General features: G+C 52.6%; 1 protein-coding gene across 1 annotated transcript in view; it reads left to right on the top strand.

Moving 5' to 3' along the window:
* The first annotated feature begins 1,185 nt into the window (after nucleotides 1–1,185).
* Nucleotides 1,186–13,143, top strand: part of ADGRG5 (adhesion G protein-coupled receptor G5) — a 17,260-nt gene continuing 5,302 nt past the window's right edge. Inside the window, exons 1-12 of the mRNA XM_081807883.1 lie at nucleotides 1,186–1,233; nucleotides 1,335–1,378; nucleotides 2,659–3,033; nucleotides 7,943–8,044; nucleotides 8,234–8,312; nucleotides 8,624–8,689; nucleotides 8,830–9,001; nucleotides 9,419–9,529; nucleotides 10,042–10,155; nucleotides 11,647–11,799; nucleotides 12,538–12,659; nucleotides 12,908–13,140. Of these exons, the coding sequence (XP_081664009.1) occupies nucleotides 7,981–8,044; nucleotides 8,234–8,312; nucleotides 8,624–8,689; nucleotides 8,830–9,001; nucleotides 9,419–9,529; nucleotides 10,042–10,155; nucleotides 11,647–11,799; nucleotides 12,538–12,659; nucleotides 12,908–13,140 (1,114 nt within the window). The 5' untranslated portion in view covers nucleotides 1,186–1,233; nucleotides 1,335–1,378; nucleotides 2,659–3,033; nucleotides 7,943–7,980. The remainder of the gene's footprint in view (nucleotides 1,234–1,334; nucleotides 1,379–2,658; nucleotides 3,034–7,942; nucleotides 8,045–8,233; nucleotides 8,313–8,623; nucleotides 8,690–8,829; nucleotides 9,002–9,418; nucleotides 9,530–10,041; nucleotides 10,156–11,646; nucleotides 11,800–12,537; nucleotides 12,660–12,907; nucleotides 13,141–13,143) is intronic.

Here is a 13,143-nt window from a genome sequence, read left to right as displayed (position 1 = left end):
GGCCATGATGTCCAGGGTCTGGAGAGCAGGGTGAGGTAGAACCAGCACTCCACCAGAGGCAAGACATAGAGAGGGCGGCACAGATCCCGGGGTGGAAAATAGAGGGGCATCAGGGTGAGCGGGGCCTCCTCCTGGGCCCTGACAGCAGCTGCTTGGGTTCACAAACAGCATGAAGAGGAAGACCGCTGGTGTTGTAACTGCAGAGGTGACTAGGAGACCTCAGAAGGAATGGCTTGGAGGTCATGGTCTGGGTCATGGCCACAGAAAAGCAAAGTGCAGAGAAAGGCAAGGGCTTGCCCAAGTCATCCAGCAGGAGCGTAGCCGAGGGGTCGGGTCCCAGGTGCCTAGGTGTCCCTGCACAGCAGCGGGCCTGGAGGCGTGGGTCTGTGCTCCCCCCAAATATCGCTGCCCTCTGAGGCGCAGCTCTCTTCCCCTTCCCACAGAGGCCTGAGTGAGCTACCACCTGTGGGTTGTGCATGGGCCGGCGCCGGAAGGGCCTTGGGGTGGGGGAGAGGGGAGAGAGACCCTGTGGGGACCTGCCTGCTTCCTCCGCTTTGCTGCATCCCCATCTCACCCCAGGGGTAGGAAAGTACATTCCTGACTTGGACTTTTCCCAGGGAGTTTGGCTGAGCGAGCGAGAGCACCCTGCCTCCCACCAATGCACAGACACTCCCCCTTCCCCTCGGGGTTGTGCAGGGGAAGTAACTGGAGCAGGACAGGCTGACCAGCCCTCCAGCCACAGTCCGGCCACATCTCCTGAGCTCTCTGTTCCCAGCGAGGCCTTTCCACAGCTGTGAAACACGGGTCTGGTGACTTTGCAGCTCTCGGAAGCGCCACACTACCCCGTGAGGTGGGGCTGTCTTAGCTCCATTTTAGAGGGGGAAACTGAGGTTCAGAGACTTTCAGTCACTTGCCCAAAGCCCCCCAGCCAGTAAATGGCAGGTCTGGTATTTGAGGCCAGGCAGTCGGACCTGGCCCTTTGCCTGAGGTCGTGGTTATCTCAGTCTCATTGATTGTTAGGTCAGGCGGGGCGCCTTCTCTCCTGTCTGGAGGTGGGGAAACAGACGGAAGAGGCGCAGAGCAGAGGTGGGTCTTGAAATCTTGCCGGGAGCTGCGAGCACCAGCCCTCCCCCCTCTCCCCACTGACACCAAGCACCTCTTGAAGGGGTGCCCTGCCCAGCTACGAGTTCAGAGGAAGCAAAAAGGCTACTGACGGGGGAAAGAAGAAGTGAAGTGAGAGCGTGGTGTAGCGTGCCTGCACGGGGTGAAGCGAGCAGGGGAGGGCTGAGCGGCCCCAGCACACACATCCAACTTCCCTTTCTCTCTGTGGACAGGACGGTGGTAGCGGCCCAGCAGCTGGACGGCAGCGACCCCTCAGGTCAGCCCCCACCGTGAGGCTCTATTCCCCGCTCCCCCAGCTCTCTGTCCTCGTCTGCCGGGTCCCCAGCAGGCACTGGGAGTGTACCTGCCCTGGCGGGCCCAGGATTGGTGACATCCTGGGGCAGCCAGCTGGGGACCCACCCTCATTCCCTTCACTCTCTGGTGGCAACTCCCAAATCTCTGGGAATGTAGAAGTCTGTCTATCTATCTATCTATCTATCTATCTATCTATTTTTTTTAAGATTTTATTTTATTTACTTATTTATTTTTTTTAATATTTTATTTATTTATTTGTGAGAGAGAATGAGATAGAGAGAGCACATGAGAAAGGGGAGGGTCAGAGGGAGAAGCAGACTCCCCACCGAGCAGGGAGCCCGATGCGGGACTCGATCCCGAGACTTCAGGATCATGACCTGAGCTGAAGGCAGTCGCTTAACTAACTGAGCTACCCAGGCGCCCCTAAGATTTTATTTATTGATTTGAGAGAGAGAACATGAGCAGAGGGGAGGGGCAGAGGGAGAGGGAGAAGTAGATTCCCCACTGAGCAGGACCCTGGGATCATGACCCAAGCTGAAGGCAGATGCTTAACCTACTGAGCCACCCAGGCAAAGAGCAATTTAAATTAAGGAGTGGTTAGACACTGGGTTCAAAACCTAGCTCCCCACCGTGGCCTAGGGCACGTTATTAGACTTTTCTGGATTTCAGTTTCCTCAATGGTAAAATGGCGTTAATCCGGTGACCTGTACCTCGGATGACAAGGGCCTGCATGAAGTTTCTACTGGGCAAATGTGAGCAAACGTGCTGTTCCTCTCTGAGTGACTTGGACTGGAGCCTGGGGATATTATGTCTCAGGGAAATGGCTCTGCAGCTGGCTTGGTCACAGACTCTGTGTTGGGCCTTGGCGTGGCCTCCCTTTCCCTGCCTGTAAAATGGGGCTAAGAATGGTACTTGTCAGGGATTTTCTGCAGAGACCACCGGTTCACTCCTCACCCAGGCCGGGGTGAGGCCAGCAGTGGGAGCTCCAGCCCGTGTCTAGCAGGAGTTGCTGTTTGGAAGGGGCAGAGGGGCCATGTACAGGGGTGTGACTGGCTCAGCAGGCCTGGTGCTGTCGGAGACAGGGTGGGCTGGGGGGGGCATGCATGGTCAGCCCCAGGGAAGAAGGCAGGGGGTCCCAAGTCTTATGCTCAGATATATCCCTGGCTGGGACTTTGGGTCAGAGCCCTAAGCTTGTAGTGGGGATTGTGGAAATGTCTCTGAGTCTCTCTCCCTGGGAAATAGGTCTCTCTGGCCTCATTTTATGGACGAGAAACCCTGAAGCATGGAGAAGTGGACTTATTGCCCAATGTCATGGCCCAGGGACTGAATACTGGAGATGGTTATCAAATTTGCATCTTCCAAAGGCTCTGGCCTGCATTCTGCACGTTTCCTCATCTGTCTGTTGGCCTAGATAGAGTCTTACTCATCCGTAGAGCAACTCAGCCACCCAACCATCTTGGGGAGGCTGCAGTGCACAGCGTGGGGAGAGCACTTGACTTGGAGCCTGGAGCTCTCGGTTTGAGTCCCAGCTTGACCACTGGCCTGCCGTAACCCCAGGCAAACCCCTGTGCGGTTTCCAGTTTCCCCATGATCAACTGGAACCATTTTGGACATCAGGTAAGGGAGTTCTGTTTCCCGGGGAGCCCCAGATAATGAGTTGCAGAGTGGATGGTGAGAGGGGCAAGGGTGTGGGGTGACAATGCATGGTGGCCTCTCTGAAGGGCTGGGGAGAGGGGTGCTGGAAGTCTCAAGCAGAAGTGAGGATTGTGGTTTGCCCCTGGGAAAGGGAGTGGAAACCACAGCTATTTGGGGGTACTTGAAGGAGGTGTCACTTCTTCTTCGGCCTTGATTTCTGCAGCTGGTCGTGGGGTTAGGCCCCTCTTCCCTCTGTAGACACAGAGCAGGGTGGCCAAGGGCCTGGGGTCCAGTCCTTACGGTCCAGACCCTGGAGGTCAAATCCACATTATGATCTGGGCCTCAGTTTCCCCATTCACACAGTGAGGGGGTGGACAAGATGACCCAAGATCCAGTCTGCCCTGTTGTGCCCTCAATCTTGTCATCTGAAACATTTCAAATTGTTTCATTCAGTGCTTCCCTTGTCTCATCAAATCTTTTCCCTCCTCTCTTCTCTGAGGTTCTGAGAATTGCCCAAGGTAACACAGCCAAATAAATAACCAAGTGACCAAATGAATAGGAACGCAGCACTCTATGACTCCAACCAAAGTCTCTATTCTCTCTCTCTCTTTTTAAAGATTTATTTATTTCAGGGGCACCTGGGTGGCTCAGTCGTTAAGCGTCTGCCTTTGGCTCCGGTCATGATCCCAGGGTCCTGGGATCGAGCCCTACATCGGGCTCCCTGCTCTACGGGAAGCCTGCTTCTCCTTCTCCCACTCCCCCTCCTTATGTTCCCTCTCTCGCTGTCTCTCTCTCTGTGAAATAAATAAAATCTTAAAAAAAAAAAGATTTATTTATTTGAAAGAGAGAGGGGGTGGCACGGGTTAGGGGCAGAGAGAGAGGGAGAGAGAGATTCTCAAGCAGACTCCCCACTGAGCACGTAGCCCGACCAGGGCTCAATCCCACGACCCTGAGATCATGACCTGAGCAGAAACCAAGAGTCAGATGATTAACCGACTAAGTCACCCAGGAGCCCTTCTATTCTCTTTTCAAATAAACACATATATTAATAAATAATGTTAAGATAAATGGATGGGACCACCCAGAAAAAAACAATGCATCTCCATCTCATACTGTACTTCAGGATTGATGCAAATGGACTAGGGGTTCCAATGTGAACAATAAAACCTCAAAAGTCCTAGGAGAAACTTAGGAGAATTCCTTTGTAATTGGAGCGGGGTAGGCCCTTCTAGCTATGACTCAAAATCCAGAAGCCAAAAGAGAAAAATACAGGTAATTCTGATTACACACATAAAAAAAGACTTCTACACGACAAAAGGACCATATGTAATGTTTAAAGGCAAATGATAAACTAGGAAACATATTTGCAACTCACAGACAACGAGCTAATTTCCCTGCTATGTAAAGAGTTTCGAGAAGATGGTAAGGAAAAGTCGAACATAAAATAAAAATGGGCAGATGGTGAACTTGCACACGTGGGAAATGTCAGGACAGCTGCACTGTTGGAAGGAACCAAAGACCGGAAACCACACAGCCAGCTCTTCTGAGGGCACCTGCTGCATAAGTTAGTGCTTAGCCCTCCAACGTTAGACTATGTAGTTGGAGAAGAGAAAGTGAAAACTCTAAGTACTGTTACAGGAAGCTCCCCAAGATGTATTTTCAAGCGAAAAAAGTGAAGTACAGAACAGTAGTGAGTGTGCTACTTTTTTTTTTCATATAAGATGAGGAGAATCATATATGCTTATGTTTATTTGAAACTTGGGCAGATTCACCAAACACTAATAGCAGTAGTTATCTGGGGGTGACTAAGTGGGAAGGGAGTCGTTGGGTGTCACAGGAGGCAGGAATACTTTGCATTTTATGCCTTTGTGGACTTACTTATTGTTTGGATTTGCAAGATGTAAATTTCTAAACTATCTGAAGAGCAGGGGCGCCTGGGTGGCTCAGTCGGTCAAGCATCTGATTCTTGATCCGCAGCTCAGGTCTTGATCTCAGGATCGTGAGTTCAAGCCCTGCGTTGGGCTCCACGCTGGGTGTGGAGCCTCTTTAAAACAACAACAACTATCTGAAGAGTAAATAAAAATTGAGAAACGTGTAACTATAACTTACAGGGTAACATTAGGAAATCTGGGCACCCAAAACAAGTAGACTCTAAACCTCACCACCCACAAGTGACCCCCGCATCTTTCAGAGCTTGCATATATAAGAAATGTGACTTTTACAAGGATTGGATTACACTGCTTTGCAACATGTTTTTTGTTTTTCATAAACAACATGCCACCATTATTTTTTCCATAATGGTAGTCATTTGGAGCATAAAAAATTCTAAGCATTAAAGACTTATTTTTCTGTTGTGAGGGTAATACATGTTTGCTGTAGAAAATTCGAACTCTACGGAAAACCTAAAAAAGAAAGGAATCCTCCTCCCCATATAACATTATTAACATTTTGGTGACCATTTTTCTAGATACCCTCCTAGGCCTAAACATGTATATTAGCATAAATTTCCATGCATGTGATTACATTATGTGTGTTATGTTCAGCTGGCTCTTTCTAGGCAATGATACACGGTGCTCCTTTTTTATGTCACTATGGACATCATGTTTTTGATAGTGAAATGGCAAGCCGTTGTACTGAACTTTGAACTTTGACTTTTGAAAACAATGATAAATTCACAGGAGGTTGCAACAAAAATAGTACAGAAAGATGTTGTGTACACTTCATCCAATTCATCTGCATACTCTCCTCCTCCTTTTATTTGTTGAGGCTTCCATCCTGGAAACTTCTTTTCTCCTGTTGCCTTCTGGACAGGCTATACCCTGGTCCTGTAGTCCAACCAACAACCAGGAGAGTAGCTTCCCACATTTTCTGGGGAGTAGCTTCATCTCTTCTCTGGTGGGGTTTCCTATACCCTATGTTGTCTTTCATGACTTACTCCCTCATTCTCTTGGAGCGCATCCTCCAGCAGCCTTCTGATGGGGGTGTATACTTTAAAATACTAATGATCCTGGGACACCTGGGTGGCTCAGTCCGTTAAGTGGCTGCCTTCGGCCCGGGTCATGATCCCAGAGTCCTGGGATTGAGTCCCACATCGGGCTCCTTGCTCAGCGGGGAGCCTGCTTCTCCCTTTGTCTCCCTCTGCTTGTGCTCTCTCTGTCAAATAAATAAAATCTTTAAAAATAAAATAAGGGCGCCTGGGTGGCTCAGTCGGTTAAGTGACTGCCTTCGGCTCAGGTCATGATCCTGGAGTCCCGGGATCGAGTCCCGCATCAGGCTCCCTGCTCGGCGGGGGGTCTGCTTCTCCCTTTGACCCTCTTCCCTCTCGTGCTCTCTGTCTCTCATTCTCTCTCTCAAATAAATAAATAAAATCTTTAAAAAAAATAATAAAAATAAAATAAAATAAAATACTAATGATCCTTGGTTGACCATTCATCTTTAAGAGTGCAGCACTAAAGTGTAACTGCTTGTCAGGGTTGATGATTGGGAAAGCTTTAACCTAAGTTTGGTCCTGGCCATTTCACTGAGGAACACCAAAATATCTGTAGCTATAGGATACTTTTCTTGGAATGGCCAGTTCTTTAGAGAAGAATTTTCTCCTGCCTTAGAACATCATCGCCTGGCTGCTGCCGGCTTCTGGAAGCTGAGTGGAGGAGGAGGTGGGGAAGGAATATGGCTTAATTTTTCTATACCTGAATGGCATCCCACCCTTCCCCTCAGATTCTCTATCATGCACTTTCTCCAGGGAATGAACTTTATGTTGGGGTGGAGTTGAGGGTGATAGGGTGGTGACAGTGGTCCTGGATACCCCAGGTGGCAGAGGAGATCTGGGACCCCAGCTGGTCACTTTAAAGACTCACAACCGGGCACCTGGGTGGCACAGTCCTTTAAGCATCTGACTCTTGATTTCGGCTCAGGTCATGATCTCAGGGTTGTGAGATCAAGTCCTGTGTTGGACCCTTTGCTGAGCATGGAGACTGCTTGGGATTCTCTCTCTCCCTTTTCCTCTGCCCCTTTGCCCCCCACCCCCTGCTCCCAGCTCATGCACACTCTCTCTCTCTCTTAAAAAAAAAAGAGACTCATAAGCGTCTATCTCCCATTTTTTTGGCTTCATCCCTCATCCCTGCTTTCAGAGGTTCTCGATGCCTCTAGTTCTCAAGTGTTCCCAGGGTTGTGAGGCTTCTCCCTGTCCCCTTCCCTCTCCCCTCCCCTCACTCCACACCTCTCCCCACTGCAGGAACTCAGGTTCAACTTTTTATGGTCTGCTCGATGTAGGACCATGTGGCCACCTGCTTTGGAGCCTCCAGAGTTTTGCTAACATTTCTTGCCTGCTGTTGTCTTCTTTCCCCTTGTTCTGTCTTCCTGGCTCTGTGCCCATTTTATTCACTCACTCTCATTTTAGTGGAGTTTCAGGGGGTTTGACATAAATTTGCTATATTCAAGCAGAAGTTTCTTAGTTTATTTTTAAAACCACAGAAAATGAAGGCTGGGCGGGACAGACCCTTGCCTAAAGTCACATGGTGGATCAATGACAGAGCTAGACAGGGTTCCATGTTGCTTGCTCCCAAGCAGCTTCCCCTCTGGGTGAAGTCAGGGCCCCGGAGAAGCCCCCAGAGAGGCCATTTTTGGGGACGGGGAGTGATGGGCAGAGCTACAACTGGCAGGCATTTCTGAACAAATGGTCAGGGATTCTGGAGTCATAGAGACCTGGCTCAGGGGGCCTCACGCAGAGCAAGACCACTTGCGCCCTGAACCTCAGTTTCCCCATCTGTGAAATGCAGGAGTAACAAGGATCAACTAAGATGCTGGATGTCCTACCCTTGGGACATGCCAGACACCTAGAAGTGAGAGGTCACTCTCTTACTATAATGACAATGACATGCATCTTTTCTAGGGTGGGAGCCAGTTCTCGGAAGAGACTGGGCACAGGACATGGATTGCTGGGGGGCCTTTTTCCTCTGCCTATGCTTCATGACTTCTCAGAGTGAGACAATGGGTAAGAGGGTGCTGCTGAGCTGGGGGGCAATCCTAGCCCGGGCCCCTGGCTGTGATGTGGAAGGGGGATGCCTCGAACCAAGGGAGCTTGAAAGGGGGCACTGCGGCCTCCTGGGGCAGCAGCAAGGCTGAGGCTGGGGTGGAAGGCCCAGGGACAGAGGCTGAAGTGGAGGTCTGACTTGCTCCACAGAGACATCCCAAGAACCCCTGCTCTGGATGGAGAAACTGGAGGTGATGTCCACAAGCCGCAACTCGACTTCTCTTGCTGAGTGAGTCAGGAGGCCCTCCTGTCTGCCTTTATTTATTGAGTACCTACTGTGTGCCTGGCACTGGGCTTTGGAGATGCAGGATAAACATGTCCTGCCCTCATCAAGTCTGCTCTCTGGTTGAGGGTCTTTAACTATGGATGCCATGAAACCCGGTGCAGAATCCTGGGTCTCTGCATTTTTCCGGGAAGGAGCTGCAAGACTCGAATCGGGCTCTCGAGGGCCTGTGATCTCATGGCCACGCAGCTGCGGGTGAGGGGATAGTGCTGATGAGTGGTCAGGGAAGCACAGAGACTATGGGGTATTTCACTCAGCCAGCAGAGAAAAGCCAGAAAAGGCTTCCCGAAGGAGGTGTCAACAAAGCTGCACCAGAAAGAGAGGTAATCAGGAGACGTGGATGAGTGGGGTGGAAAGGTAAGGGGGTGCCAGGGGCACTGTGTGTGCAGAGGTCCAGAGATGGGAGAGGCCGATGCGGTTGGGGGAGGCCCCGCCCGTCTAGCCGCCTGGGGACCCTGGTCAGCTCTCTCGCCCTCAGCCTCATCCGGGGCCTGGAGTACAGGCTGTTGAACGCCAGCTTCGGGGGCAGCAACTTGACCTTGCAGACGCCCACCATCCAGTCACTGATCTTCAAGCTGGGCTGCAACTTCGCAGGCCTGTCACTGAGCAGCACCACCTTGGAGCGGGTCCCCCAGGTCAGAGATGGTCGGGGGGCCGGGGGACAGTCAGTACCTCTACCCCAGAAATCCTCCATGGGCTTACGGTCTGGACTGCCCTCCCCCCACCCAAACTAATCTGGTCTGGCCTCACAGCTGTGAGGTGCCTCCTCTGTAAAATGGGGCTGATGTTCCTCATGCGAATGATGGGAAAGGGGGTGCCCTGTGGCCCCTCAAGGGCGGCGTCCTCTTCCTGCTTTTGCAGGTCTGTGGGGGGTGGGGGAGGCAGCAGTGGGAGAGGCCAGGGAATCCAGGGTCCTAGGTGGTGGCTAGGAGGAATGAAATGCCTGGGGTAAGGCCAGGCAGGCTTCGTAAGAAGTGGGGGGCAGTGAAGGCACTGGGGCTGGCCCTGCAGGCCGTGGACACCAGGCTCAGCCTGTCCGTGCCCCTCCGCAGGTCTCACATGCCATGCAGTTCCCGGCCGAGCTGACCCAGGACGCCTGCAGGACCCCCCCCAGGGAGCTGCGTCTCATCTGCGTCTACTTCTTCACGGACTACTTTTTCCAGGTCACTGCCTTGGTGGGCCAAGCAGGGTGGGTGCCGGCCCCTTCCTTGGGGCACTGTGGGCATCCATGCCATCGGCTGACCTTGGGGCAGGGACCGGCACCTGGTGGGACCAGCCCATTGTGCACCCAGCCATTGCCCCTTCTGGGCCTCAGTATGAGGAGAATGGTGGGAAGGCCCACTTATAGGGAACCTACGTGTGCGCCTGTCCCTAGGTGGGAGATAGACAAAGGTGCCTTTTAACCTTGGCTTTGAAAGTGAGTTAGGATAATGGTTAGTTGGGATGGAGGCTGGAATCCACTCAACACATGGCAGAGAGTTGGGCGGAGAGGACAGCTTTCTAGGTGGAGGGGACAGCGTATGTGAAGGCTGCGAGGCTGGCCCATGCTGGACATGTGACAGGCATGCTGCTTGCTCTCATTTGGGGGAAGGGGCTGGTGAAGGGGGGCTCTCAGCCCTCAGCCGGTCTCTCCCTGTGTCCCCTGCAGTCAGCCCTTCTTCTGCTGTCCTTCCAGAATATCAACTCATCTCTGCTCAATAACTATGTCTTGGGAGCCCAGCTGGGTCATGGACACGTGAGCAACCTCAGCGAGCCGATCAACATCAGCTTCTGGCACAACCAAAGCCTGGTATTTTTGGGAGGGCGGGTGCCCCCATTTCCACCTCACCCCTGCCCCCTTGTGGCTCTCCTGTTGAATTTTGGCTTGACTAAACCCAAATCTGTGGAAGCATTTTGAAAACAAACAATTTCAAATCTATCACAGTTTGAAAATTTCTGTCAAAGAAATCAGAGAGAAGCTTTTACTTACTGCAGTAGGCAGGATTTTTTTTTTTTTCTCTTTAAGTAGGCGCCACCCCCAGCGTGGAGCGCAATGCAGGGCTTGGGCTCAGGACCCTGAGATCAAGACCTGAGCTGAGATCAAGAGTGGGAAGCTTAACCAAATGAGGCACCCAGGCGCCCCCTCGGCAGGACTCTTTGAGTTGCAAGTGATACAAAGCCAAGTCAAGCCAGCTTAAGCACAAAAGGGAATTGATCAGCTCCCATAAATGAAATGTCCAGAGCTGTCAAGCTTCAGGCATGGCTGGATCCAGGGGCCGATATAATGCCATCCTGGCTCAGCCTCTTTCCATCTCTCACCAATGGTTTCCTGCCTTGGCTCTCTGCTCTGGCAAGATGGCAGCTAAAGTGCTGGACCTCTATCCCCTCTTCCCAGCAGGCTCTTCTTCATCAGTGCAAACCAGGGTCCCAGAATGGAGTCCTAAAGGTCCAGCTGGGTCACGTGTCCATCTCTGAACCAGGTCGATGGAACGTGTGGATTGGCCAGGCCCAGGTCACATGGCTCAGGGACTGGGCTGGATTCATCTGACCTGCCATGGGGGGAGGCGTGGGTCCTCCAGAGAAGTGCAGAAGCTGATCCTGGAGGAAGGGAGAAGGGCTGCTGGGTGGGCATAAGCTCTGATGCCTCCGCTCTTCTGGCCCTGGCATTCCTGAAAAGCCCAGAGCCTCTACGGTCTGCCCTGACTTCCCGTCAGCCTCTTCAGGACTGCGCTGCACTCTCAATTTCTCCATCATCCTTTCCTTTCTTTGCTCTGAACCTTTGCCCCTGCAAAGGTTCTTTCCTCAGTGGTGTTCCATGGCACTGCCTGTGTCATTCCCCCCACCCGTCCACCCACATGGCTTGGCTTCAGGGTTGTCTGCATGTGAGTCTCTCCCCCACACTGGGCATGGGTCTGCACCATTGTTGTTCCCCATGGGAAGGAGGGAAAAGGGGACAGTTGGTTATAGAGCACCTACTGTCCAGCCAGAGCTGGACCCTTAAGATTCCTCACTGATTGTAATTTAATACCATCCCTGAGACTTGGGTATAGATGATCCCATTTTGCAGATGAATAAACTGAGGCTCAGAGAAGCTCGACAACTTGCCCAGGTCACTCTGAGAGTCCAGAGTAGAGGTGAGGCTGGAATCTGGGTCTGTCTGACGCCAAAGCCCAGCCAGTGTCTGGTAAAATGTTGACTAGGGTGCAGTTGAATCAACTTTGGCCCCTACAGTTTCCAGACTCTGACCCACGGCCATCCCCCACACCCCTTGGATGCACCCAACCCCAGCCTCTCCCCTTAGGAAGGCTACACGGTGACCTGTGTCTTCTGGAAGGAAGGAGCCAGCGAACACTACTGGGGGCTCTGGAGCCCCGAGGGCTGTCGCACAGAGAAGCCCTCACCTTCCCAGGTGCTCTGCCGCTGCAATCACCTCAGCTACTTTGCTGTTCTCATGGTATGTGTGCATCCAGTCCTGGTGAGGGGAGTAAAAGCTATAAAGGGCCCCGTGTCTAAGCAAAAGGAGCAGGCAAAGGCTGGTGTAGGGGACAGAAAATCCAACTCAGATGGGCTTAAGGAGGCAAAAAGAAACTTATGAACTCATGTTGCTGAAGAAACTATGTTAGGCTTCAGGCATGGCTTGATCCAGACACTCAGTATCACCAAGACAGGGCTCTAGCTCTGTCTCCCAACTGTGCTTGCTTTGTGCTGGCCTAGCCTTCAGACAGGATTTCCCCACAGGATAATAATTTGGCTGCTAGCAGATCCAGGCTCATGTCCTACTATCTTTTAGGCGAGTAGAACGAGAGCTTCTCTTACCCAATTCTGCCAGCTAGTCTTGGGATTAGAGTCCCACTGCCTTGGAGTGTGTCACATTCCCATCCCTCAACCAATCACTGGGCAGCAGGAGGGGGGGCTCTGATAAGTCAGGCCTGGTGCACCTGTCTACACACAGTGGGACCGCCCATGTGCGTAGACAGTGAAGGAGGGGAGGTTCTCATAGAGAAAAGGGAGATGGAGTTGAGGGGGGCACAAGCCACTGTGTCTGCCAGGGCTTTTTTTTTTTTCAAGCCGGGACCACGGTGAGGTTTGTGGTGAGACAGGGGAGTTTGGAGCTGAGGTCTTAGCAGGTCCCTGTCACCGTGGGGAGGGCATTTCCGTGCTTCTGTCTCCCATTCCCCCTTCGTTCCTGCAGCAACTGTCCCTAGCCCCAGTCCCAGTAGAGCTGCTGGCGCCTCTCACATACATCTCCCTGGTGGGCTGTAGCATCTCCATCGTGGCCTCACTTCTCACTACCCTGCTGCACTGCCAAGCCAGGTATGCCCCTGCCCCCATGCCAGGCCTGCCCACCCACTGCTGCTCAGCACCCCTCCTTCTTACCTAACTGAGCCCCCAGAGGGGGGTGGGCTTCTCACGGGGATGGAGGCTGGGAGGCAGGAGACTAGCCTTGCCGTGTGGCTGTTGTTCTGTCCCTGCCCCCCTCAACCTCAGTTGTGTGTCCATGAGGGGGTGGCACGGCCTGGGTGATGTCCCCAGGCCACGGAAGGCCCTGCTTCCACCCGCAGGAAGCAGGGTGACTCCATAACACGCATCCACATGAACCTGCATGCCTCCGTGCTGCTCCTGAATGTCGCCTTCCTGCTGAGTTCTGAGCTGGCCATGCCCCCCGAGTCCGGGGCAGCATGCACAGCGCTGGCCGCCATCCTGCACTTTGCTCTGCTCAGCTGCCTCACCTGGATGGCCATCGAAGGCTTCAACCTCTACCTCCTCCTTGGGCGCGTCTACAACATCTACATCCGCC

The sequence above is a fragment of the Leptonychotes weddellii genome, chromosome 16 (assembly GCF_054177405.1).
Source record: "Leptonychotes weddellii isolate Sample4059 chromosome 16, ASM5417740v2, whole genome shotgun sequence".
NCBI classification, from domain to species: Eukaryota; Metazoa; Chordata; class Mammalia; order Carnivora; family Phocidae; genus Leptonychotes; species Leptonychotes weddellii.
This window is presented reverse-complemented; position numbering and strand designations above follow the sequence as displayed.